Source organism: Trachypithecus francoisi, unplaced genomic scaffold, assembly GCF_009764315.1.
Source record: "Trachypithecus francoisi isolate TF-2019V2 unplaced genomic scaffold, Tfra_2.0 Lachesis_group15, whole genome shotgun sequence".
NCBI classification, from domain to species: Eukaryota; Metazoa; Chordata; class Mammalia; order Primates; family Cercopithecidae; genus Trachypithecus; species Trachypithecus francoisi.
Window position 1 is genome coordinate 99,418,429 of NW_022681460.1, and position 25,577 is coordinate 99,444,005.

Here is a 25,577-nt window from a genome sequence, read left to right on the forward strand (position 1 = left end):
TTAGCAGTTGGTACTTGAGGCTGCAGAGACAATGAAAAACTCAGCTAGCTAAAGTTAAGCACTAACGTGTCAGCAGCACCCACAGGGCTCTCAACTGCCTTAGTCCCCGCCCTCACTCCGTCTTACTCAACAGGCCCCTCCGAGAGCCCTCGCTGATTGGTGGAGTTTCTGGTCGACATTCACCACCCAACCAACCGCAGAGCGCGTAAACTGAGAGGGGCGGAAGTAGGCGGGGCGAGAACTGTGTGCCTATTGGCTACAGACCACGCCGCAGAGTGAGTGGGGCGGAGCTGCGCGTGCGCGGGGCCGAGGCGCGCCCCTGGCGGCCGTTGAAAAATGGCGACTGTGGCGGAGTTGAAGGCTGGTGAGTGCGAGCGGGGAGGCCTTCGCATGGGAAGCGTCGGGCCATCATCTTGTGGAAAGGATGGGACGGGAGGAGAGCGCGCGGAACACAAGGGTTGGCTTTTGCAGGGGTCATTCTTCGGTGTGAGGGCCTGCGGGGAACGTCTGGCTGCTGTCCCGGCCTGTGCGCGGGGAGCTCTTATGGGGAAGACGTTGCCCACTGGCGAGTTTTAAGCCAGTTTGGAGCTGAAGGAGGAGTTGCATAATCTTCAGGCATCTAAGAGGCCTATAGGCCTGCATCTTGGGCCCCTGGCGCATCTTATTGGACCCTGCCGGGGGCTGGAGGGCTTGCTTGGACCGGGCTTGGCACTCAGGGCTGATGACTACAATTCCCACAACCCCTATTCGGTTAGGCACTGCCCTAAACAATTTGCTTGGTTGTCTCGTTGGATCCTTACAACAACCTGTTAAGTAGCCCTCCCCGCCTTTTTTTAAAAAAAAAAAAAAAAAAAAAAGATTGGGTCTCTGTCGCCCAGGCTGGAATGCAGTAGCGCGATCACAGCTCACTGCAGCCTGGAACTCCGGGACTCCAGTGATCCTCCCACCTCAGCTTCCAGAGCAGGTGGGAATACAGGCGCTCTTCACCACGCCCGGCTAATTTTTCTATTTTTTGTAGATACGGGATCTTGCTGTATTGCCCAGGCTGATGTCGAACTCCTGGTCTCAAGCTATCCTCCCACCTTGGCCCCCTCAAAGTGCTGGGATTACAGGCGTGAGCGCCTGGCCCGTTTTTCATCGGAAGAAACTAGAGGCAAAAAGTTTGCTGGCCAGGCCATTCTCCTGTCTTTTGAGGAAAAGATACTCTAAGCTAGTTACGTGCGAGTCATTAATGATGTTTGTACACTGTTTACTTTGAAGCAAATGTCCAGACAAGTAATAGTAATAATAGTTATCATTGAGCCTCATGTGTCAGGCATTACTCAGCCTGTGTGTTACCTGATTGTAACAACCCTATACCCATTTCATAGATTGGGAAACTGAGGTACTGAGAAGTGAAATAGCCCAAAGTGATTTCACTAGAAAGAGACACAGGGTGGGAACCTAGTTGTGATGCACCTGACTGCCAGGTCTTAATCACTGAGCAATATTGCTGTCCAATAAATAAAACCAGTTCCAGTTTGCAGGGAACCCAGGGTTTAAACTGGTAATTCTTAGAGATTTTACAGAAGAGACGTGTGTAAAAGTGTGTATTTGGGGCACAGGGCTGGTGAACAGTCATAAAACAGCAGGCATGCGTCTGTCCACAAGAACAGACTTCACACGAATATACAGATTGTGTTCCCAGGGAAATACACATCACATGTAATATTGCATACATTTTCAGAGGATTTAAAGGTACACTTGGAATGAGCCAAGCACAGTGGCTCACGCCTGTAATCCTAACACTTTGGGAGGATTGCTTGAGCCCAGGAATTTAAGACCAGTCTGGCCAACATAGTGAGACCCCATCTTTATTAAAAAAGAAAAAAAAGCTGGGCATAGTGGCCTGTGCCTGTAGTCCCAGCTACCCCACAGGCTGAAGCAGGAAGATCGCTTGAGCCCAGGAGATAGAGGTGACAATGAGCTACAGTGGTGCCACTGCACTCCAGCCTGGGCAACAAAATGAGACCTTGTCTCAAAAAAAAATACAAATTAAAAAAAAAAAAAAGAAAAGGTACTCTTGAAATTTAAGCAAGGTTAAAACCTTTCCGAAGAAGTTTTGATGGCCCAGTGTTCTAAGCATAATAGAGGGAAAGGTAAAATGGTATGGACCTCCAAAAGGAACCCGGTGAAAACTTGTTTGCCAGCCAGTTACCTTATATTTTATGGGCTTTTACCTTTTTTAAGCACGATCACATTTTTCCTCCTTATTTGGTTCTATCTCTGAGAGGTAAAGCTCATTATTTTAGAGAAGGCAACTGAGGCATGGGTTGGTAATGCACCACTGAGGTGCTGATGAGACGCTAGCTTTCCTGTTTCCACTGTCACTAATTCTCGTTTCTCTGCCCAGTTTGAGGCTGTCCTGTGTGTAATACAGAGTAATTGGGACAGGATCCTTGCCAGTAACAAAATCTCTCCATCTAATTTCCAAAGATGGAATTAGAGAATAGGGGTTAAGTTATGATTCTAAGAGTACAATAAGGCTGTACCTTCCTTTTATGGGCTTGTGACAAAGTCTGATCGGGTGATAACTGTACTTAACCTATTTGCAAGAAGGTTGAAAGGATGCTTTAAAAATGAGAGGAAAGAAAGGTCAAAAGTCAGTAAAGAGTGTATCTCTTTAGTCATATGATCCAGGGTTATTGTTGATGTTATTTATTGAAGCTTAGAAAGATCTTATGTCCATACTGACTTGGATAAGCTCCTGGGCTCTCTTTATGGATTTTTGTTACTGTGGTGTACTTACTTGGTGCCTTTGGCAAGGTGCAAAACAGTGTTAAACTACATTGATTTCCCAGTAGTATACAGCAATGTATTGTAATCCTCCTAGGTGACTCCTCCTGAGCTCTTGCTATGTTCTTGGCTCTGTGGATGAGATGTGTTCATTCTCTGAAGTTGTCATTTAGCTGGTAGGAACTCTTTGAAAATAGAAAGTTCCAGATCAGTACAAGGGGTGGTGCCAATTCAGTCCTAAGATCCCCATTATCTATGCAAAATATGTACAGCCAAATCCCATGATCATAACTGCTTTGTCATGGTGACTCTGGCTAATCAGTAAGTTAGGTTTACATTTTGCATACACATCCCTGACTCCTTAAGATGGCATTGATATAGTCATGTGCTAGATTTCTAACTAGGCTTAACATTTCAGAATCCTGCTGTTCTAAGGAATTAACTCATAGTTGTCTTTAAAACAACAAAGAGGCCAGCAGGCGTGGTGGCTCACACCTGTAATCCCAGTACTTTGGGAGACTGAGGCGGGTGGATCACGAGGTGAGGAGATGGAGACCATCCTGGCCAACATAGTGAAACCCTGTCTCTACTAAAAATACAAAAATTAGCCGGGCATGGTGGGGCGCGCCTGTAATCCCAGCTATTCAGGAGGCTGAGGCAGGAGAATCACTTGGACCCAGGAGCTTGGAGATTGCAGTGAGCCGAGATCGTGCCACTGCACTCCAACCTGGCGACAGAGCGAGATTGTCTCAAAACAACAACGAAAAACCCAAAACAGCTTTTCACTCCCTAAAGGGTTCTGGATTATCAAAGGTTTGTGTTTTTTTTTTTTTTTTGGTTGGTTGGTTGGTCGGTTGGTTGTTTTAGACGAAGTCTCTCTCTTTGCCCAGGCTGGAGTGCAGTGGCACCATCTCGGCTCACTGCAACTTCCGCCTCCCAGGTTCAAGCGATTCTCCTGCCTCAGCCTCCCAAGTTGCTGGGACTACAGGCGCGTGCCACCACACCTGGCTAATTTTTTGTATTTTTAGTAGAGATGGGGTTTCACCTTGTTAGCCAGGATGGTCTCGATCTCCTGATGTCGTGATCTGCCCGCCTCGGCCTCCCAAAGTGCTGGGTTACAGGCGTGAGCTACCATGTCCTGCCATCAAAGGTTTTTACACAGTAACCCAACAGACTTCTTTTATGGAATATAGTTGTGTTCTTTAATCATCTTTCTAGACCGGAGGTGGTTATGACAAGCAGAACCTGTGTGCAGTGGCAGACACTCTTGAAAATATATGAGAGACTGGGGCTTAAGTTCAGGTCCAAGGAAGCAACTATAATTCTATCTCCCACCTTTTCCCCTCACTAAAGAATTATGTATTGGCCGGGCACCATGGCTCACGCCTGTAATCCCAGCACTTTGGGAGGCCGAGGTGGGTGGATCACGAGATCAGGAGATTGAGACCATCCTGGCCAACACGGTGAAACCGCGTCTCTACTAAAAATACAAAAAAGAATTAGTTGGACATGGTGGCACGTGCCTGTAGTACCAACTACTCGGGAGGCTGAGGCAGGAGAATTGCTTGAACCTGGGAGTCCGAGGTCGCAGTGAGCTGAGATCACCACCATTGCACTCTAGCCTGGGCGAAAGAGAGAGACTCTGTCTCCAAAAAAGAAAAAAAAAAAAAAAAGAATATGTATTAGACTGGCCAGGTGCGGTGGCTCACGCCTGTAATCCCAGCACTTTGGGAGACCAAGGTGGGCAGGTCATGAGGTCGGGAGATCGAGACCATCCTGGCTGACATGGCAAAACCCCATCTCTAAAAAAAAAAAAATTCAAAAAATGAGCCAGGCGTGGTGGCAGGTGCCTGTAGTCCCAGCTACTCGGGAGGCTGAGGCAGGAGAATGGTGTGAACCCGGGAGGCGGAGCTTGCAGTGAGCGGAGATGCGCCACTACAGTCCAGCCTGAGCGACAGAGTGAGACTCCTTCTCAAAAAAAAAGAATATGTATTAGACTACAGCCCCTGACAATGCTGTTGAGGTAGGAATAAACTTGAATTTGCTCAAATATGTTAAGACTAAATCAATGCAACATGAGAACTGTATTTTTTAGTATAAACGTGGCTGGTGGTAGTTAGTGTAATTGTTTAATAATTTGTCACAATGTTTAGATTGAGAGCTGCTTTTGTACCATTTACCTTTTCAACATTTCTTTTCAAAATATGCCTAAGAATGATAAATTTACTCTGTAACCAAAACCTTAATATTTTATATCAAACAGTTTTAAAGGACACCTTGGAAAAAAAGGGGGTATTAGGGCATTTAAAAGCAAGGATCCGAGCTGAAGTTTTCAATGCCCTAGATGATGACCGTGAACCCCGACCATCATTGTCTCATGAAAACCTTCTAATTAATGAATTAATTCGGGAGTATTTAGAATTCAACAAATATAAGTATACAGCATCTGTCCTCATAGCAGGTAAGTGGTTATTGTTTATCATATAAAATCTGTTTCTCCCCTTTCCCCAATTCTCAGGAAGTGTTTATCCTAGAAATCTAATTCTTTTACCAAACAGTGCCATCTGGGTGACTGGGACACAAAAGTCACATGGGCTCTTTCTGTAGCTTACACAGATTCTCACAAGGGAAAAATACGTAACTTAATAATCACTTAAACTAGGCATATACTTGGAAAAATCATCTATAATTCCTGGTACTGAGAATAAACAATTGTTGACATTTTGTCCTGTTTGCCACCAGTTTTTTCCTGTGTATTTAAGCTTTGAAGATATACGCTGATTAAATATATTATTTATTAAAAAATAGGCTGGGTGGGTGGCTCACACCTGTAATCTCAGTGCTTCGGGAGGCTGAGGCAAGAAGATTACTTGAGCCCAGGAGTTTGAGACCAGCCTGGGCAACACAGGGAGACCCCATCTCTGCAAAAGAATGTTTAAAATTAGCCATGCATGGTGGCAAGTGTCTGTAGTCCTAGCTGAGGCTGAGCGGGGGCCCGGGCAGTGGGGGGATCATGTGAGCCCATGTGCTCTGGGCTGCAGTGAGCCATGATCGCATCACTGCATTCCAGTCTGGGCAACAGAGAGAGACCCTATCTCTTTTTTCTTTTTCCAGAGACAGAATCTCGCTCTGTTGCACAGGCTGGACTGCAGTGGTATGATCATGGCTTATTGTAACTTTGACCTCCCGGGCTCAAGCAGTCTTCCTGCACCAGTCTCCTGAGTAGCTGGGACCACAGGTGCATCCCTCCACACCCAGCTAAATATTTTATTTATAGAGATGAGCTCTCACTGTGCTGCCCAGCCTGGTATTGAACTCCTGGGCTCAGGTGATCCGCCTATCTCAGACGCCCAAAATGCTGGGATTACAGACATGAGCCACTGCACCCAGCCCCTGTCTTTTTTTTTTTTTTTTTTGAGATGGAGTCTCACTCTATTGCGATCTCAGCTCTCTGCAACCTCCGCCTCCCGGGTTCAAGCAGTTTTCCTGCCTCAGCCTCCAAAGTAGCTGGAACTACAGGTGTATGCTACCACGCCCGGCAAATTTTTGTATTTTTTAGTAGAGACAAGGTTTCACCATATTGGACAGGCTGGTCCAACTCCTGTCTCTTAAAAAAAAAAACTCTCCCTCTCTATATATAGGTATGTAGATATCTGTGTGTGTGTGTGTGTGTGTATGTGTCTGTGTGTATATATCTATATATATATAAAATAGAGATAAAACTTTGAAGTGTTACTACTATGTAGTAGTTAGGTATATTTACAAATGGATGTATCTAAAAGCATGATATTTATAAAGAACTAGGCATTATATTAGGTTATTCTTGGATTGCTATAAAGAAACACCTGAGACTGGGTAATTTATGAAGAAAAGAGGGTTTTTTTTGTTTTTTTCTTTTTAGACAGAGTCTTGCTCTGTCACCAAGGCTGGAGTGCAGTGGCGTGATCTTGGTTCACTGCAACCTCTGCCTCCTGGGTTCAAGTGATTCTCCTGCCTCAGCCTCCCAAGTAGCTTGGACTACAGGCACGTGCCACCATACCCAGCTAATTTTTTGTATTTTTAGTAGAGACGGGGTTTCACCTTGTTAGCCAGGATGGTCTCAATCTCCTGACCTCGTGATCCGCCCGCCTTGGCCTCCCAAAGTGTTGGGATTACAAGCGTGAGCCACTGCGCCCAGTTGAAGAAAAGAGGTTTACTTGGCTCACGGTTCTGCAGACTGTACAAGCATGGCACTAGCATCTGCTCAGTTTCTGGGAGGCCTCAGGGAGCTTTTACTTACTGCAGCAAGCATGTTACATGGTGAAAGCAGGGGCCAAGGGTGGGGCATGTTAGTGCCACACACTTTTAAATGACCAGATCTCATGAGAACCCACTCACTATGGTAAGGACAGCACCAAGTTGTGGGGGATCCACACCCACGACCCAAACAACTCCCGCCAGGTCCCACTTCCAACACTGGGAAGTGCATTTCAGCATGAGATGTGGGCAGGGACAAATATCCAGACTCTACCAGCGGGGAAACTCCACACTCATCCTAGTGATAGGAGGCAGAGAATGACATTGGGGCTTGGTGGTGGGCAGTTGAAGATAAATGTCCTTTATCTGTTGAATTTTATTTCTTAAGAAACAAATTTTGTCTTCAAGTGTAACAGTTATTGAGTGGTGAGAATATTTTTAGTATCTTCCGCTGACTTTTTAAATGTCTTCTCTCAAAAAAATGAGGAGAGACTGGATATAAATAAGTCAGAATCCTGGTTACTCCTGGACTTGGTGGGGTGGGGGATGAACTTGGGGCATGGTCCAAGGCACCCTAATGTGCATCATCGGATTCCCTTGCTTCAGGTTCTGTCTCTGCTTTGACTACTTCATGCCTCAGAGATGTGCCTCAGCAAAGAAACGAGGCCAGGAGGTAGATTTTGCAAGACAGAGTGGATTCTTTGTGAAGTTAGAATTTTTCATTACAGATCCTTTATTTAATATTAAACATACATCTTAACTACATAAAGACTCATGATTTTTATTGGTTTAAGGATCTTTGATATCAGCATCTCTACTTTCGTTAGTTTGTTATAGATGGCTGTATGATACCAGTTATACCCAGAAAAGAAGAAATTATGAAAATATCTGTTAAGACTTGGGCTTCACTAGAATGAAATATAGTGACAGTAGTCAAGTTTTCATATTAAATGTTTTGGCTTTTTGTAAAAAACTGGGATATAATTTACATACAATAAAATTTACCTTTTCATCTGTACAGTCTGTAGCTTTAGTCAAATGCCTGCAGTTGTGTAATTACTACCAGATCACAGTCAAGATATCACCAGCCTTTTTGGCATCAGGGACCGGTTTCGTGGAAGACAATTTTTCCATGGCCCTGGGAGGATGGTTCCGGATGATTCAAGCATACTGCATTTATTACACATTTTATTTCTATGATTACATTATAATATATAATGAAATAATTATATAGCTCACCATAATGTAGAATCATTGGGAGCCCTGAACCTATTTTCCTGCAACTAGATGATCCCATCTGGGGGTGATGGGAGGCAGTGAGAGATCATCAGGCATTAGATTCTCATGAGGAGTGTGCAACCCAGATCCCTGGCATGCGCAGTTCACAACAGGGTTCACACTCCTATGAGAATCTAATGCTGCCAACAGGAGGCAGAGCTCAGGCGGTGATGCAAGGGATGGGCAGCAGCTGTAAACACAGACCAAGCTTCGCTCACTTGCTTGCCCACTGCTCACCTCCTGCTGTGTGACCCGGTTTCTAATCTGTGGCCCAGGAGTTGGGAACCCCTGCTATAGATGGAACCATTCAGGATGTAGCCTTTTGAGTCTGCCTCTTTTCACTTAGTATAATACATTCAAGATTCAGCCATGTTTGTTTTCCTTTGAACACTGTTCTGTTGCGTGGCTGTGCTAGTTTACTCATCTGTTACCAGTTGATGGGCACTGAGTTGTTTCTAGTTTTAGCAATAGGAATCAAGCTACTCTAAACATTTACATACAGGTTTTTGTGAGAACCTAAGTCTTCATTAGTCTTCAGTAGAAAGCTGAGAGTGGGATTGCTGGGTTGTGTGGTTAAGTGCACGCTCACCTTTATAAGAAAACTGCTCAACTGTTTTCCAAAGTGGCTGTACCATTGTGCTTTCCCACCAGCGAAATGTGCAAGTTCCAGTTGCCCCACTGGGGTTAATTTTAATTTGTAATTATTGTCACCAAATGGATATTCTTTTCAAAAATAAGTTATTGGTAAACAAACTTCTAAAATTTAGTATTATAATTTGGATATAGAAACGGTATTTTCCCAACCAAACACTGGGGAATTTAAAAGGTGAATTTATGTTAAACTGTATTAAGACATGCATTTAACAAAAGAGATATTTTGAAAGTCATAAAATCACAGGCAATTTCATTTGTCTTGGTATGTGTTGTCATGCTTCCAAAATCTGAAAAGTGTATGTCTGGTAAATATGATTCTTTTCAAAATCTTACTTGCTTTTTAGTTTAATAGGCTCGGTGTTCTCATGAATTTCTTTATTCCAGAATCTGGTCAACCTGTCGTTCCACTGGACAGACAGTTTCTCATCCATGAACTAAATGTATTTGAAGAATCAAAGGATAATACAATGTAAGATTTTTTTTTAAAAGAAGTTTCCAAATATTGTATTTGAGTCATAATTGCACCATGGTGGTTTTACTTCATTTTAATTCAAGTATTTGTTCAGATCTAGTGTGTGTCAAGCATTGTACTAAATCCAGGGTGTGCAGGAGTGAACAAGTCAGATGAGGTCTGTGTTTGCTGAAGCTAAATTTCCATGGCCTCAGAGTGACTAAGCATCTTCTTTCTGGGGTTAGCTCCTTTTGACTTCTTGATCCTTTGTCCTTCTAAGGCTTTGTTCTTTTTTTTTTTTTTAATTTATAATTTCAACTTTTATTTGTATTTTCAAATTATTTTTGTAGAGACAAGGCCTCACATTGTTGCCCAGGCTGGTCTTGAACTCCTGACCTCAAGTGATCTTCCTGCCTTGGCCTCCTAAAGTGCTAGGGTTGCAGGCGTAAGCCCCCCATGCCTGGGACCTCTGAGACTTTGCCATGTCAGTTGTTTTCTTTATATTTAACTCTTCCTTCACTTCAACTTAGGAATGTACTCAGATCTCTCCTCTCCTGAAAAAAGACAAAAACAAAAAAAAATAAAAAAACAACCTATGAACTTCCAACCCTCAGCTTCTGCTTGAATTCCTTTTTCTACCAAGATTACTGAATCAGCCCACTGCTTTCATTACTATTACTCTCTCCTTTGCCCTCCATGCACCTCCTCTCACTAGCTATGCTCTTGAAAAGGAGGATCACCACTTTCTAGTTTTCTTAGGTTTTTTGTATTTCAGTGTTTCTTAAACTTTTTCTGGAGGGTTCCTGTATGGCCAAAAAAAAAAAAAAGTACACAGGAAACCTGAGAACATAGCTTAAAGCAGCCTTTTTTTTAAATCTAGAACTTCCTTTGAAGCCTTATGTTTTCTTATCCTAGAAGTTCTTAAGGCCAGGTGAGGTGTCTCATGCCTGTGATGCCAGCACTTTGGAAGGCTGAAGTAGATGGATCACTTGAGCTCAGGAGTTCAAGACCAGCCTGGGCAACATGGGGAAACCCCATGTCTAGCCAGACGTGGTGGCTCATGCCTGTAATCCCAGCAGTTCAGAGGCCGAGGCAGGCGGATTACCTGAGGTCAGGAGTTCGAGACCAGCCTGGCCAGCATGGTGAAACCCCATCTCTACTAAAAATACAAAAAGATTAGCCAGGCGTGGTGGCGTGTGCCTATAGTCCCAGCTACTAGGGAGGCTCAGGCATGAGAATCGCTTTAACCTAGGCAGTGAGCCAGGATCGTACCACTGTATTCTAGCCTAGGTGACAGAACCAGACCCTGCCTCAAAAAAAAAAAAAAAAAGTTCTTAAAAGTTGTTTGCTTTACCATACAAATGTTTTAAATGACATTCCAGTTAAATTTAACTCTCCCACAAATCCTTGTGTAAAATTGATGTTCCAGGATCATATACTACCTTTGTCATCGTGTGCATAGTGAAGTCCCAGTCGCTTAGCATAGCATTTTAGGCCTCTATCTTTCTACCCCATCTGTTGTTGTATCTGCTCACACCTGATTTCTGATTGTGCCCTGAAGACACTTTGCAACTTTATGCTGCTTTGCCTTGTAAGCCATTGCCTTATCCCAGAAGCCCTAGATCACCTTTTTCCCTCTTAACTTCTACTGGAGCATCTTTCCTTTCTATTGGCCCTGTTCAGATGGTAACTCCTTTATGGCGTTTTCTTCTTTCTCTTCCCCTCATCTTCTCATGTTTCTTTTTTTTTTTTTTTCCTTTTTTTGAGATAGGGTCTCTCTCTGTCGCCCACACTGGAGTGCAGTGGCCCCATCTCAGCTCACTGCAATCTCCTCCCAGGATTCTCCTGCCTCAACCTCCTTAGTAGCTGGAATTACAGGTGTATACCACCATGCCCAGCTAATTTTTTTTTCATATTTTTTAGTAGAGATGGGGTTCCACCATGTTGGCCAGGCTGGTCTCGAACTCCTGGCCTCAAGTGACCTGCCCACCTCCACCTCCCAAAGTGCTGTGGGTTTTATTTTGTTTGTTTTTTCAAGGCAGGGTTTCACTCTGATGCCCAGGTCTCTAGAGTGCAGTGGCTTGATCATGGCTCACTGCAGCCTTGAACTCCTGGGCTCAAGCGATCCTCCCACCTCATCCTCCCATGTAGCTGGAATTACAGGCATGCGCCAGCATGCACCATCATGCCTGGCTAATTTTTATATTTTTTGTAGAGATGGTGTTTTACCATGTTAGCCAGGCTGGTCTTCAATTCCTCAGCTCAAGGTATATACACCTGCCTTGGTCTTCCAAAGTGTTGGGATTATAGGCATGAGCCACTGCACCTGGTGACAAGTGTTTTGAAAAGTATAAAAATTGTGTAATTGAGAACTGTGGGAAAAATAATTGGAGGAATCTAAGCGTGACTTAGGATGAGCAATAAGGTATTACATCGTTTAATACAAGACAGTGTTTTACATTTAGCAGTTGATGAAAATAAGCAATGATTTTACTCCTACTGGCTTCTTGGTAGCTTTTGAGATACCTACTTCAGATGAAAGTATTAAGAAGTTTGTGCTTGCTTTGGCAGCACATGTACTAAAATTGGAGCAGTACGGAGATTAGCATGGCCCCGGCAAAGGGATGACATGCAAATTCGTGAAACGTTTCATATGTTTTAAAAAAAGAAGGCTGGGCCCGGTGGCTCACGCCTGTAATCCCAGCACTTTGGAAGGCCGAAGCAGGCAGATCACAAAGTCAGGAGATTGAGACCATCCCGACTAACAGGGTGAAACCCGTCTCTACTAAATACACAAAAAATTAGCCAGGCAAGGTAGTGGCTGCCTGTAGTTCCAGCTACTCACGAGGCTGAGGCAAGAGAATGTTATCAACCCAGGAGGCGGAGCTTACAGTGAGCTAAGATCGTGCCACTGCCTCCAGGCTGGGTGACAGAGTGAGACTCTGTCTCAAAAAAAAAAAAAATGTTGCTGAAACAGCTTTAGTTTTTAAAAGTTAGGTAACTTCTTTAAGCCCTTGTTTCTCACGCTTCAGTGATTGACATTCACAAAGTTTGCCATAGTCACGTATTACTCATTTACTTACAGATCTACAGTGCTGCATCTAAAACCATTGAGGCCAGATATATGTTTGAAAAGCCAAACGTTTTCAGGTTTTAAAATGACATGCCTGTAGTCCTAGCTACTTAGGAGGGTGAGGCAAGAAGATTGCTTAAATCCTGGAGATCGAGGCTGCAGTGAGCCATGATCTTGCTGCTACACTCCAGTGTGGGCCACACAGCAAGAGTTCAATTCTTTTTTTTTTTTTTTGGAGATGGAGTCTCGCTCTTGTTATCCAGGCTGGAGTGCAGTGGCGCGATCTCAGCTCACTGCAACTGCCGCCTCCCAGGTTCAAGCGATTCTCCTGCCTCAGCTTCCCAAGTAGCTGGGACTGCAGACGCGTGCCACCACGCCCAGCTAATTTTTTGTATTTTTAGTAGAGACAGGGTTTCACCATGTTAGCCAGGATGGCCTCCATCTCCTGACCTCATGATCCGTCCGCCTTGGCCTCCCAAAGTGCTGGGATTACGGGTGTGAGCCGTCGCGCCTAACCCGAGACTTCAATTCTTTAAAAAAATAAAGTAATACGGTACATATACCAAATACTACATATATGTGCTACGGAGTCCTGAAGTAGTGTTCCACAATCACATTGATTTTTTTTTTTTTTTTTGAGATGGAATTTTGCTCTCGTCGCCCAGGCTGGAGTGCAGTGACACGATCTCGGCTGACTGCAACCTCTGCCTCCTAGGTTCAAGCAACTCTCCTCCCTCAGACTCCTGAGTAGCTGGGATTACAGGCATGGACCACCACACCCAGCTAATTTTGTATTTTTAGATAGGGGGTTTCTCCACATTGGTCAGGCTGGTCTTGAACTCCCGACCTCAGGTGATCCTCCTACCTCAGCCTCCCACAGTGCTGGGATTACAGGCATAAGCCACCGCACCCAGCACATTAATATTTTCACACAAAGTAAGATAAAGTCTGTGATAGCCTTGTTAGGTCAACCCTTGCCATCTCATGATTTTTTTGCCAGATATATGAAGAGAGTCCAGTTTTCAGAATTTTGCATTTCAGAATTACAGGCAAGGTATTGTGAGGACACACTTTTCTTTAAATTATCTTTTTGAAACTTATTTTTAAAAATAAACCTTAATCCATGAATTTACACATTGCCTCTCCCTCCTGGACTCAAGCGATCCTCCCATCTCAGCCTGCCCGTAGCTGGGACCACAGGTGCATATTTCCTTGTGTGGCTAATTTAAAATCAAATTGCTGTAGAGCTAGGGGACTCCTTGTGTTGTTCAGGCTGTCTCAAACTCCTGCTTAAGGCCAGGCTGGCCCCCCAAAGTCCTGGGATTACAGGCCTGAGCACCCATATCCAACCCAAAATTTTAATCACAAGTAAATTTTATTGACTATCAATTTAAAAAATAAAATTTTCAACATTTAAAAATCATCTTGAACCAATTAACACTTCGGGGAAGATTAAAGTAAACAAAGAGACCTGTTTTATATTACTAGGTGATGCTTTCGTAAGAGTTGAAGCATCTTATTAAATAAAGAAACTTTCCTGGTTTCCTTGTTGCATGGAAAAATTGGTATGATATTATTCCAGAATTTGGTGGCTTAACACAACAACATAGATTATTTGTGGGATATTTGGGGATTTGGGATCGGCGTAGTCACATAAGTCTAGCTCAGGCTGCCCCATGAGGTTGTAGTCAAGATGCCAGCCAGGGTTGTAGTCTGAAGCCTTGAATGTGGCTGAACTATCAGCTTCCAAACTCATAATAATATTGACAGGCGGCCTCAGTTTCTTATCGCATGTACCTTTCTGGGGCTGCTGAAGTGTCCTGAGGCATCTGATTCTCCCAAAGGCAGCAATCCAAGAGAGAAAGCAAGGAGGAAGTTGCAATGCCATTACCATGTGGCCTCTGCAGTCAGCCTTCTGCCAGTTAGAAGTGAGTTCCGCCCGCACTCAAAGGGAGGGCAGTGAGAAGGGAGTGTCATACTGTAAACCATTATACCAGCTAGTAAATAGATCCAGATCTCAAAAACTAAATCCTCCCCACAAATATATACACCTACTATGTACCCACAAAAATTAAAAATAAAAAAGATGAAATCCTTTTAATTATATTTTCAAATATGAGATTGGAAACAAAGGAAAACATTTCCGTTGTACCACTCTTTATTGTCAGCAGAGCAGCTTTCCTGTATGCAAGAGTACTAATAGAAACCCCCAGGCAGCACATTGTAAGGAAAAGAATGTGGGATTTGGGGTTCAAGGGTAAACTTTGTTTACTGTCTGAGGGAATCTAGCAAATCCCCTGGCTGTGGTTTTCTCCTTTATAAATTGCAGTTGATGATTTTGACATTACATGATGAGGATCAGAAGAGAAGAGGTATGTGTTCTGTAAACTATAAAGAAAATTTTAAAATATTAGGTAACATAAATATTAATCTAAATAAATGTTAGCTACACAGGAGCTAACATTTATATACTATTTCATATGTGCCAGGCACAGTAAAAAACACTTGACATTTATTAACTCATTTAATGCGTAACAGCCCTGTAAGGGAGGGATGATGCTTATCCTAATTTGTAAAGGAAGAAGCACTTATGAGGCTGGAGAGGTTAAGAATCTTAGAGAGTCCCACAGCTAGCAAATGGCAAAGCCAGGATTTGAACCCAGGTCACCTGGCTATCAGGACCTAAGACTTTTTCAGGGCAAGGACTTATTAATCAAGAGGTGTTTATTGAATACCTGTTGTGTATTAGATGGGGTTAGGTATTGGGAAATATTATACTGGACTTTGGAGTTTAAAAGATAAATTCCTGAGGATTGATAGAAATGATATTTCAGTGTAGATGAAGTTTAAGTTGTTAACATGTTTTTTTTTTTTTTTTTTTTTTTTGAGACGGAGTCTCTCTCTGTCACCCAAGCTGGAGTACACTGGCCAGATCTCAGCTCACTGCAAGCTCCGCCTCCCGGGTTCACGCCATTCTCCTGCCTCAGCCTCCCGAGTAGCTGGGACTACAGGCGCCTGCCACCTCGCCTGGCTAGTTTTTTGTATTTTTTAGTAGAGACGGAGTTTCACCGTGTTAGCCAGGATGGTCTCGATCTCCTGACCTTGTGATCCGCCCGCCTCGGCCTCCCAAAGTGCTGGGATTACAGGCTTGAGCCACCGCGCCCGGCCAACATGTTTTCTCTGGGTTTTAAAATTGTCATGAAATTAAGTGGTACTCTTAAATTTAAAAGTACGAACAATTTGCAGTTTGGATAATAATCATGCAGCTTTTTAAAGTCTAGTGAATCACTTGGTCATTTTGATGTCAGAAGTTACCTTTTAAAGAACAAATGTTTTAAGCTTTTCTTGTTCATGCAGATTTATTACTTTTGGTTTTGTTTTGTTTTCTTCCTGCTATAGACCTCTTTTATATGGGATTTTAGCCCATTTCTTGCGTGGAACTAAGGATGGCATCCAGAATGCATTTCTGAAAGGGCCTTCACTTCAGCCTTCAGACCCAAGTCTTGGCAGACAGCCTAGTAGAAGAAAGCCAATGGGTATGAGTTTTCCAAGATACATCATTTAGCTGTCAGCAAATATATTTTCTTCCTATATATTTTTCTTTGGAGTCTTTACTGAGCTTTTGAGTCATAGTTTAATTCTGCTTATATCTAATATGGTTAGCCTATGTTACTCCAAGAAACAGAATGCTTTTTGGAAAGAATCTTGGACAGGGAAGGGTGGGAGGCATAACTGGGCAGAATTCTTGGATGTAATTTCTTTATAAAAGTATTGAAAACTCCGGGCCAGGCACCGTGGCTTATGCCTGCAATCCCAGCACTTTGGGAGGCTGAGGCAGGTGGATTGCTTGAGGCCAGGAGTTTGAGAGTAGCCTAAGTGACATGGTGAAATCCCATCTCTATTTTTTTTAATTAAAAAATTACATTAATTAAATTTTTAAAATGTAAAATAAAAAAGTGTTGAAAACTCCAATTTGCATGTAAATTCTTAGTCTTTGGAGCAGCTTAGATCCTTAGTATACTGAATAAATAGCTTTTTGTCAAGTGATCATTTTTTTTCCCCTCCATGACTGCAAAATAAAAGGTAAGATTGCTAAATACAGATAGAGAAGTCATTTGCATTTTTAGGATACTGTTTATGTTAGAGTGGAAGTTACCTACAAGTTACAGATTCTTAGGAGAATGGCCCACATTTCTTTCAGATTGCCTGTGTTTTAAATGAGCTTTTAGTAGCTTTTAAATTTTTATGTATTTTTTTGAGACACGGTCTCACTCTGCCGCCTGACTAGAGTGCAGTGGTGCAATCATAGCTCACCGTAACCTTGAACTGCTGGGCTCAAGCAATCCTCTCACCTTCTTGCCTCGTCCTCCCAAGTAGCTAGGACTTCAGGCACCACACCCAGCTAAGTTTTAAATTTTTGTAGAGATGGAAGTCTCACTACGTTCACTGGACTGGTCTTGAACTCGGTCTTAAGTGATTTCCCACCACGACCTCTCAGAGTGTTGGGGTTACAGGCACGAGCCTGTACCTGGCCCTCAGTTATTTTGATTATCCCAGCAATAGGATCCTATTTTCACCATTTGAAATGATCAGGTTATAGCTCAGTGTTTGCAGTTGTGGTAGAGAGCTGATCAACTTTTTTTTTTTTTTTTTTTTTTTGAGATGGAGTCTCGCTCTGTTGCTGGAGTGCAACACCAGGCTGGAGTGCAGTGGTGTGATCTCGTCTCACTGCAAGCTCTGCCTCCTGGGTTCACTCCATTCCCCTGCCTCAGCCTTCCGAGTAACCGGGACTACAGGCGCCCGCCACCACACCCAACTAATTTTTTGTATTTTTAGTAGAGACAGGGTTTCACCGTGTTAGTCAGGATGGTCTTGATCTGACCTCGTGATCCATCTGCCTCAGCCTCCCAAGTGCTGGGATTACAGGCATGAGCCACCGTGCGCAGCCGAGAGCTGATCAATTTTTAAGGACAGTTAAAGGTGGGGTCTAGGCTGCCAATTATCAGAATAAATGTAAATCTTGAATGTTGACACAAACTTTTAGGAAATGCCTAAAGTGTGGATTGCCTTTGTAGTTTCCTAAACTGCTATGACCAGTAGTGACCATGTTAGATGTTTGGGGTCTCTTGAGGTCTGAAAGTAAGCAGTGAATCAGCAGAACCTCTTTTGGAGGTGGTTTCTGACTGCACTAGGAGATATCTTTCTATATATCTTAGAATTCTGAACTGGATGGAACGTTGGGAAATAAGTCATTCCCACCTACTTATTTTACAGTTGAGAAAACCTTAAGAAGGTTCCAATAGTAAGAGGTTAAGTAACTCATCTGAGGCCTGTGGCAGATAATTAGTAGCAGAATGAGCACATTTGATTGCTATTCCCATATACCTTTCCACATAGAGATTACGGAGAAGTTTTTCAAATTCTCTTCTTAGGGATTGGTAAGGAACTGACATTACTGCCTACTAATTGGCAAGTATTTAATGAGCAAAATAAAACATTAATTGGGCAAGTACATGAGTAAATCTCTAAATTTTTTAAATAGTAAAAAGTTCCCTTTAATTTTCCTTTTGTCTTTCTTGCCTCTCCCTAATTCCTCAATTCTTCTCCCTTTTTATAGACGGTATCCCTGTTAGCAGTTTGCAGGGTGTTCTTTGGGACTCATTTCTATTTTATTTTATTTTATATTTTATTTTTATTTTTATTTTAGATGGACTCTCACTCTGTCACCCAGGCTGGAGTGCAATGGCACTATCTCGCTCACTGCAACCTCCGCCTCCCAGTTTCAAGCGATTCTCCTGCCTGCCAAGTGGCTGGGACTGCAAGCATGCGCTACCACACCCACCCTAATTTTTGTATTTTTAGTAGAGATGGGATTTCACTGTGTTGGCCAGACTGGTCTCCAACTCATGATCTCAGGCGATCCACCCACCTTGGCCTCCCAAGGTGCTGGGATTACAGGCGTGAGCCACTGCACCTGGCCGTGCCCAGCCCCTTCAGGACTCATTTCTGTGCATTTAAATATGTCTGCATTGTTATGGCGCACGTTATCCTGCAGTTTGCTTTTTTTCACTTGTTGATACATGTAGATCTCATTTTTAACTGTTTCATATTCCAGAGTATTGTTATAATCATCCTTTTTTTAATTTTAGAGATGAGGTCTTACTCTGTCATCCAGGTTGGAGTGCAGTGGCACAATCATGGCTCACCGTAGCCTCAGACTCCTTGGCTCAGTCTTTCCACATCACCTTTCCAAGTAGCCAGGACTGTAGGGGTGCACCACCACACCTCGCTTATTTTTTAATTTTTTGCAGTCAGGGTCTTGTCATATTGCCCAGGCTAGTCTCCCACCTTATAATCACTCTTAATGTAGTTTTAAATATTTTGCTTTTACAGTATTTTGATGTAACATTGTATCTTTGTCCACACATTTAAGTATTATCCACACATTACAGTATTGTGATGTAACATTGTATCTTTGTCTATACGTTTCTCTTGTGTGGATGCCTAAAGTAGAGTTGTTGGTTCAAAGGATATGCATATTTAAAAATATAGTAGATATTGTCTAATTCCCCTCCACAAAGGCTTTATCAGTCTATACACTTACCAAGAATATATGACAGTATGGGTTTCTGAGTTCCGTTGTCACCAGTGGATATTGTACACCTTAACACTTCTTAACACAGCAACCCAAGTCATTGATATTATCAGTCCTGTAAAGAAAAATAACCGCTTGAGAAATAACTTTCTGGTTTGTAAGTTTCATAATCAGCCTCGTTAATACTCACGGCTCATGACTAGTAAGAAAATTATAAGGAACACTATTTCCTAACCAGTTTCTGTTCTTTTGAGATGAAAGCGGTAGATTACGCATACACCATAGGGCTGGAGGGAGGGAGGGAAAGAGACACACAGACACACGCCCCCTACACCACTAAAGTGCCAGGAACATCAGAGTCGAGTTCAAGTCAGTAAAGCCACCGTGCGTGCCTGTTCTGTGGAAAGCTCTGTAGACAGCTCAGAAATGAGGATGACTGCTGAATGAATCGGGAAAGAACAGTGATTTTGCACATTATTTTCTTGGTCATCAAAAATGTTTTTGACACAACCGCTTTGTGTAGTGCCTTGAAAGTTGTCAGCCAAAATTGCATCATGTTTCAGTAACACACTTAAGCATTCCATTGACTTTCTCAACTCTAGCTCACTGTCTCCAGAACTCTTATTTGACAGCGTTGAAAAGGTTGTGAAGATACTAAAATCCTTATTCTCTACATCACAGCACCTTATCTCCACAGAAGCTCATTCAACGGAAATATCAAACCCTGAAACTAAATTGGCTTTTATTTGAAAATAAGTTCAGGCCGGGCCACGGCAGCTCACCCTTGTAATCGCAGCACCTTGGGAGGCTGAGGTGGGTGGATCACCTGAGGTTAGGAGTTTGAGACCAGCCTAGCCAACATGGTGAAACCCTGTCTCTACTAAAAATACAAAAATTAGCTGGGTGTGATGGTGTGCACCTGTAGTCCCAGCTACTTAGGAGGCTGAGGCAGGAGAATCGCTTGAACCCGGAAGGCAGAGGTTGCAGTGAGTAGAGATTGCACCCCTGTACTCCAGCCTGGGCAACAGAGCGAGACTCCATCTCAAAAAAAAAAGGAAAGGAAGAAGTAAGTCCAAGTCATGCCAAGATGAAAAAGTGCTTCTCTCATTCAAGTTTTCAGTGCTGAAAAAAAAATGAAGAGGGTTTATGTAGGCACACCCACCTTTGAAACAACAGCCAATGCATTTGTACTGCTGCTGTTAGTGCTTGTAATCTTGGAGGCAAAGTAGTTTTTGCTATTCAATAAATTTTATATATATATACACACACACACACACACACACACACACACATATACACACACTTTTTTTTTCTTTTTTTTGTTTTTAAGAGATAGGGTCTCACTCTGTCACCCAGGCTGGAGTGCAGTGACACAATCATGGCTCTCTGCAGCCTTTACCTCACAGGCCCAGGTGATCCTCCCACCTCAGCCTCCCAAGTAGCTGGGACTACAGCTGGGACTACGTGCCTGGGGAAAATTTTTATTGTAAATGAATGACCAGATTTTTATAATAGAGACAGTCACCAGCTTAATTTTATTGCACATCTATCAAGCATAATAGACTTCATTTTTTATAACACTTTTTCTAGAAGACCTAAAATTGTTGCCTTTTGAGGAAATTGTTAATTTATTTCTGTCCGGCAAAGTTACCTAAAATAAAGGGAGAGAGAGTTCCATCTGTTATCCAGACCCTTAAAGTAGTATTGGCACTGAGAATAATCAGCTGAGAACTAATAAAGCGTGTGTGTAATCACACTGTAGAATTAGAAAATCCAGTAGGTGTTATGGTGCTAAAATTGCATTTTCTAGCAGCTTATCTAAATTTATGTGTATATTTTTTCCTATTACCAAAATTGTTGCAAGAAAGATGTTTTGTCAGTGGTAGAAAGTGTTTGGGGTTCATATATTCTCAGGAATCTAGTTTTTGCATTGCATTTTTGTTGCATTAGGATATTAAGTCTCCACGTTCTTTTTTTTTTTTTTTCCCCAGACAGAGTCTCGCTCTGTCGCCCAGGCTGGAGTGCAGTGGCACGATCTCAGCTCACTGCAACCTCCAGTTCCTGGGTTCAAGCGATTCTCCTGCGTCAGCCTCCCGAGTAGCTGGGATTATAGGCGCCCACCACCATGCCTGGCTAATTTTTGTATTTTTAATAGAGACGGGGTCTCTAACTCCTGACCTCAGGCAATCCTATTTGAAGTGCTTTTCATTGTGTTGTAATTGAAGAGCTTTGGCAACCCTCAAAATGCTGATTGAACACTTTGTCCTTTCTTGCAAATTTCATTCCTTACATGTAAGAGAGAGGTTTGTAACTACCTAGGGATGGGTTTACTGCAGGTTGTACTAAAAAAAAAAGTCAAGAAACACTTTTGAATAATTAGAGTCCCTAATGCCAGACATTTCTGATTTCTTTCTTTTTTTTTTTTTCTGAGACCGAGTTTCACTCTCGTCCCCCAGGCTGGAGTGCAATGGCACGATCTTGGCTCACTGCAACTTCCACCTCCCGGGTTCCAGTGATTCTCCTGCCTCAGCCTCCCGAGTAGCTGGGATTACAGGCACCTGCTACCACGCCCAGCTAATTTTTATATTTTTAGGAGAGACAGGGTTTCACCATGTTGGCCAGACTAGTCTGTAACTCTTGAGACCTCAGGTAATCCACCCACCTCAGCCTCCCAAAGTGCTAGGATGACAGACGTGAGCCACCACACCTGGCCTCTGATTTCTTCAATAGTGTTTAAAAAATAATGAGTTTTTGTCATTGTCCTAAACCATCTAAAGAATTCATAGAATATTGAATATGTAACATCCTAAACTATTTGTAGCTGTGTCTACCTATCTGCCTGTTTTGACTTAGGATAAGTATTAACATTGGTTTCTGTGCATTTCAGATGAGCACCTAAGAAAGGAGGAGCGGAAAAGTACTAACATTGAAGATCTTCATGTTTCTCAGGCAGTAAACAGATAATGCTTCGTTTGGGGTATCTTTTATCTTAAAATTGTATTATTAAATAACTTATTTATTGTTCCAATGTTACCAAAAAGCACCACTAATATTTGTAGAAATTTGAGTTTCTACAATACACCCCTCATGTTTAACTACATTTGTGAATAAAAGCTAACTCTGTCATCTAGCTTATTGGATTTGACTTGAAAAAAAGAAGTATTGTTTTTAGGAAGTATTTTTTGTTTCTTGAGGCAGAGTCTCGCTCTGTCACCCAGGCTGGGGTGCAGTGGCACGATCTCGGCTCACTGCAATCTCTGCCTCCCAGATTCAAGTAATTCTCCTGCCTTAGCCTCCCACGTAGCTGGGACAACAGGCCTGTGCCACCACACCGGACTAGTTTTTGTATTTTTACTAGAGATGGGGTTTTACCATGCTTGCCAGGCTGGTTTCGAACTCCTGACCTCAAGTGATCTGTGCACCTCAGCCTCCCAAAGTGGTGGGATTACAGGCGTGAGCCACTGAGCCCAGCCATTTAGGAAGTATTGTAAAGGCCCTTAAAGTTTGTAAGGAAATGAAAGGGCTTTGTATTACCTTTTCAGTAGGCAACAATGTACTTTTTCTTTCCTTAGACCATTTTGGCTTACTGGAAGATTTTATTAAAAGGTAGAGGGGAAGTAAATTTGCTGTAATAATTTTTCTGTAAATAAAACAAAGAGTTTATTTTATTAGATAAAGAATGTGAAGTAAGCATGAAGAGACAGGCTTTGGGAGAAATACCAGAAAGTGATTTTTCAAAGATGGCATTGTTTAATCTCCATGTGGCCCTGGGTTGTGCAATCACAGATGAGCCAGAAGAGGCCAGCCCCCAACTCATTTGGGCTCCGAAACTCTTATCAAACATCAGTTTTTATTCTTGGGATAGAAAAGTAGTATGTGTTATCTCTAATACGCTACTTTGATATTTATTAAAGAAGTTTTTATAATGTAGTGTCCACAGGCTCATTTCATTGAAAACAACTGACTATGATGGTAGACAGCTCCTAATGGGCAGAAGTTTGGTGGTATATTGAGAACTAAATTTTGCCTGTGCACCTGTACACTGACAACATTTGCCTCAAGGTTTTCCATGGAGAGGAGTGGTAAGAGCTGTGGTTAGCAAAATTGGCACCCTCTTTAGGGTGTCAATTCTGTGCTGCTTTGCAAATTGTTGAAACTTTTGATTTTCTGTTTGGCGATGCTAGTCAGTGTTCACTTCTTACAGATTAGCCAAGAATTTTTATCTAAATGCAGACACTTATTAATGAAATCCATTTAAACTATACTTACACAACATTTCGAGAGGCCCTGTTGGTAAAATTGTATATGGATGCAGAAGTATTGCAAGAGTCCATTTTCCAGTTTTAAATCTGTAATATCTGATTACAATGATGAATTCCATTGTATTGTATGTGCGAATATAAATATCTGAATTCTCCCGGGGGACTTGGTTTTCGTCCAAGGATGTTGGCAGTAGGCGCTTAGTTTACCTCAGGAATTGCAATCATGTAAGACTAGATTTGGAAAAAATGCCGGAGTATATAATTTTGGATACTGATATAAAATCATCAAGATGGAAGTTAAACAGAATTGTCACATGTAGTCCATAGCACTTTTGTATGCATTATTCTGTAATTTGTACTGAGGCAACTTTTTATACTTTCAATGTATCATGTAATAAAAAAAATACTAAGTCACTTTGGTGCAAAGGGTGTTTATATCACTGTTCTCTCATCAAAAGACACACATCAAAAACAGAAGAGTGATTGGAGATGGCTGCCAGGCTGTCCGCTGGGATTTTCAGAAGCTTCGCAGTTGAGGGGTGGAGGCGGGGGGACTTTCCTGCCATCTGCACATGTTTATAGGAAGGAAGAAAAAGCGCAGAGGACAAGCCAACTCTTCTTATAAATGTGTTAAGTACTTTACTCGTGGGTTTCTTGGAATTGTTAGGAGAAGTTATCTTCTAGAGTTGCTAGACAAGTTTTAGGAGAAAACTTGGATTTACACAAAAACAGGATGGGAATGGGAACTGAAGAGGGATTTAGGAAATACACAACTTGGGTGATCTAAAACCTCATAGCAGGAGCAGAGGCGGCTTTTGAAGAAGACAGATTTAAGCTTAGCATACATGCTTGCATAGAACAAACTAATAGCCTTATAATGATGTGCAAGAACACATTTGTATATCACTCACATACCTTTATGATTATGTAGAATTTGATGTGTTCTTTTAAAACCAAGTGTACATGAAAGATGAACATTTGTGAGAATATGCCTTTAAAGGCATTTGGGACAATGCTTCCCAGCCACTTGGTACTTGATTTTTTGGTAACAACCACGATTTGAGGATTGTGTGGTATTCAGCAATCTTTTAAAAATAGCAGTGAAATAAAACTACTGGCTGGGCGCAGTGGCTCACACCTGTAATCCCAGCACTTTGGGAGGCCAAAGCGGGCAGATCACCTGAGGTCAGGAGTTGAGACCAGCCTGACCAATATGATGAAACCCCGTCTCTACTAAAATTCAAAAAATTACCCGGGTGTAGTGGCATGTGCCTGTAATCCCAGCTACTTGGGAGGCTGAGACAGGAGAATCACTTGAACCCTGGAGGCGGGGGTTGCAGTGAGCCAAGATCCCACCATTGCACTCCAGCCTGGGCAACAAGAGTGAAATTCCATCTCAAAAAAAAAGTTACCTTTAGGTTGGTCGCGGTGGCTCACGCCTGTAATCCCAGCACTTTGGAAGGCCAAGGCAGGCGTATCACCTGAGGTCAGGAGTTCAAACTGACCAACTCGCAAAACCCTATCTCTACTAAAAATAACAAACTTATCCAGGCATGGTGGCGCCGCCTGTAATCCCAGCTACTGGGGAGGCTGAGGCAAGAGAATCGCTTGAACCCAGGAGGCGGAGGTTGCAGTGAGCCGAGATCACGCCGTTGCACTCCAACCTGGGTGACTGAGACTCTTGTCTGAAAAAAAAGTAGACTTTTGTTTTTTAGAGCAGTTTTAGGTTCATGGCTAGATTGACTGGAAGCACAGAGCTCCTGTCTGCCCCCTGCACCCATGGATGTCTAGCTTCTCCCACTGTCAACATCCGGCATCGAGTGGCACATGGATTCATTCCAGTGGGTGAACCTATTTTGACACGTCATCATCACAAAAAGTCCATAGTTACATTAGGGTTCACTCTTGGTGTTGTACAGATGCTCTTTGACTCATGGGGTTACCTCTCAATAACACTATCAAGTTGAAAATAAGTCAAAATTCATTGATTGATTGATTGATTGATTGGATAAGGTCTCTAGCACCCGGGCTGCAGTGCAGTTGCGCGATCTATTCTCCCCGCAACCTCCGCCTCCCAGACTCAAGCGATCCTTCCGCCTCAGCCTCCTGAGTAGCTGAGACTATAGGCACATGCCACCACACCTGGTGAATTTTTGTATTTTTTGTAGGGACGGGATCTCACTATGTGGCCCAGGCTGGTCTCGAACTCCTGAGTTCAAGTGATCTGCCCATCTTAGCCTCACAAAGTACTGG

At 42.7% G+C, this 25,577-nt stretch overlaps 1 protein-coding gene and 1 non-coding gene across 4 annotated transcripts; both read left to right on the forward strand.

Annotated features, from left to right (window-relative positions):
* Positions 1–261: 261 nt before the first annotated feature.
* Positions 262–23,738, forward strand: CEP20 (centrosomal protein 20). 3 transcript variants are annotated; one of them, XM_033235649.1, is made up of 5 exons: positions 262–364; positions 5,039–5,236; positions 9,328–9,412; positions 15,867–16,003; positions 21,950–23,738. In XM_033235649.1, the coding sequence occupies exons 1-5, from the start codon at positions 337–339 to the stop codon at positions 22,024–22,026; spliced, it is 525 nt and encodes a 174-aa protein (XP_033091540.1). In that variant the 5' UTR covers positions 262–336; the 3' UTR covers positions 22,027–23,738. The 3 variants fall into 3 exon arrangements, with proteins under 3 accessions (XP_033091540.1, XP_033091542.1, XP_033091541.1); XM_033235651.1 differs by lacking the exon at positions 15,867–16,003; XM_033235650.1 differs by lacking the exon at positions 5,039–5,236 and having other exon boundaries at positions 315–364.
* Positions 11,950–12,053, forward strand: LOC117098131. The gene has a single exon (XR_004443191.1). It is a non-coding gene; the product is annotated as a U6 spliceosomal RNA (small nuclear RNA).
* Positions 23,739–25,577: the final 1,839 nt, after the last annotated feature.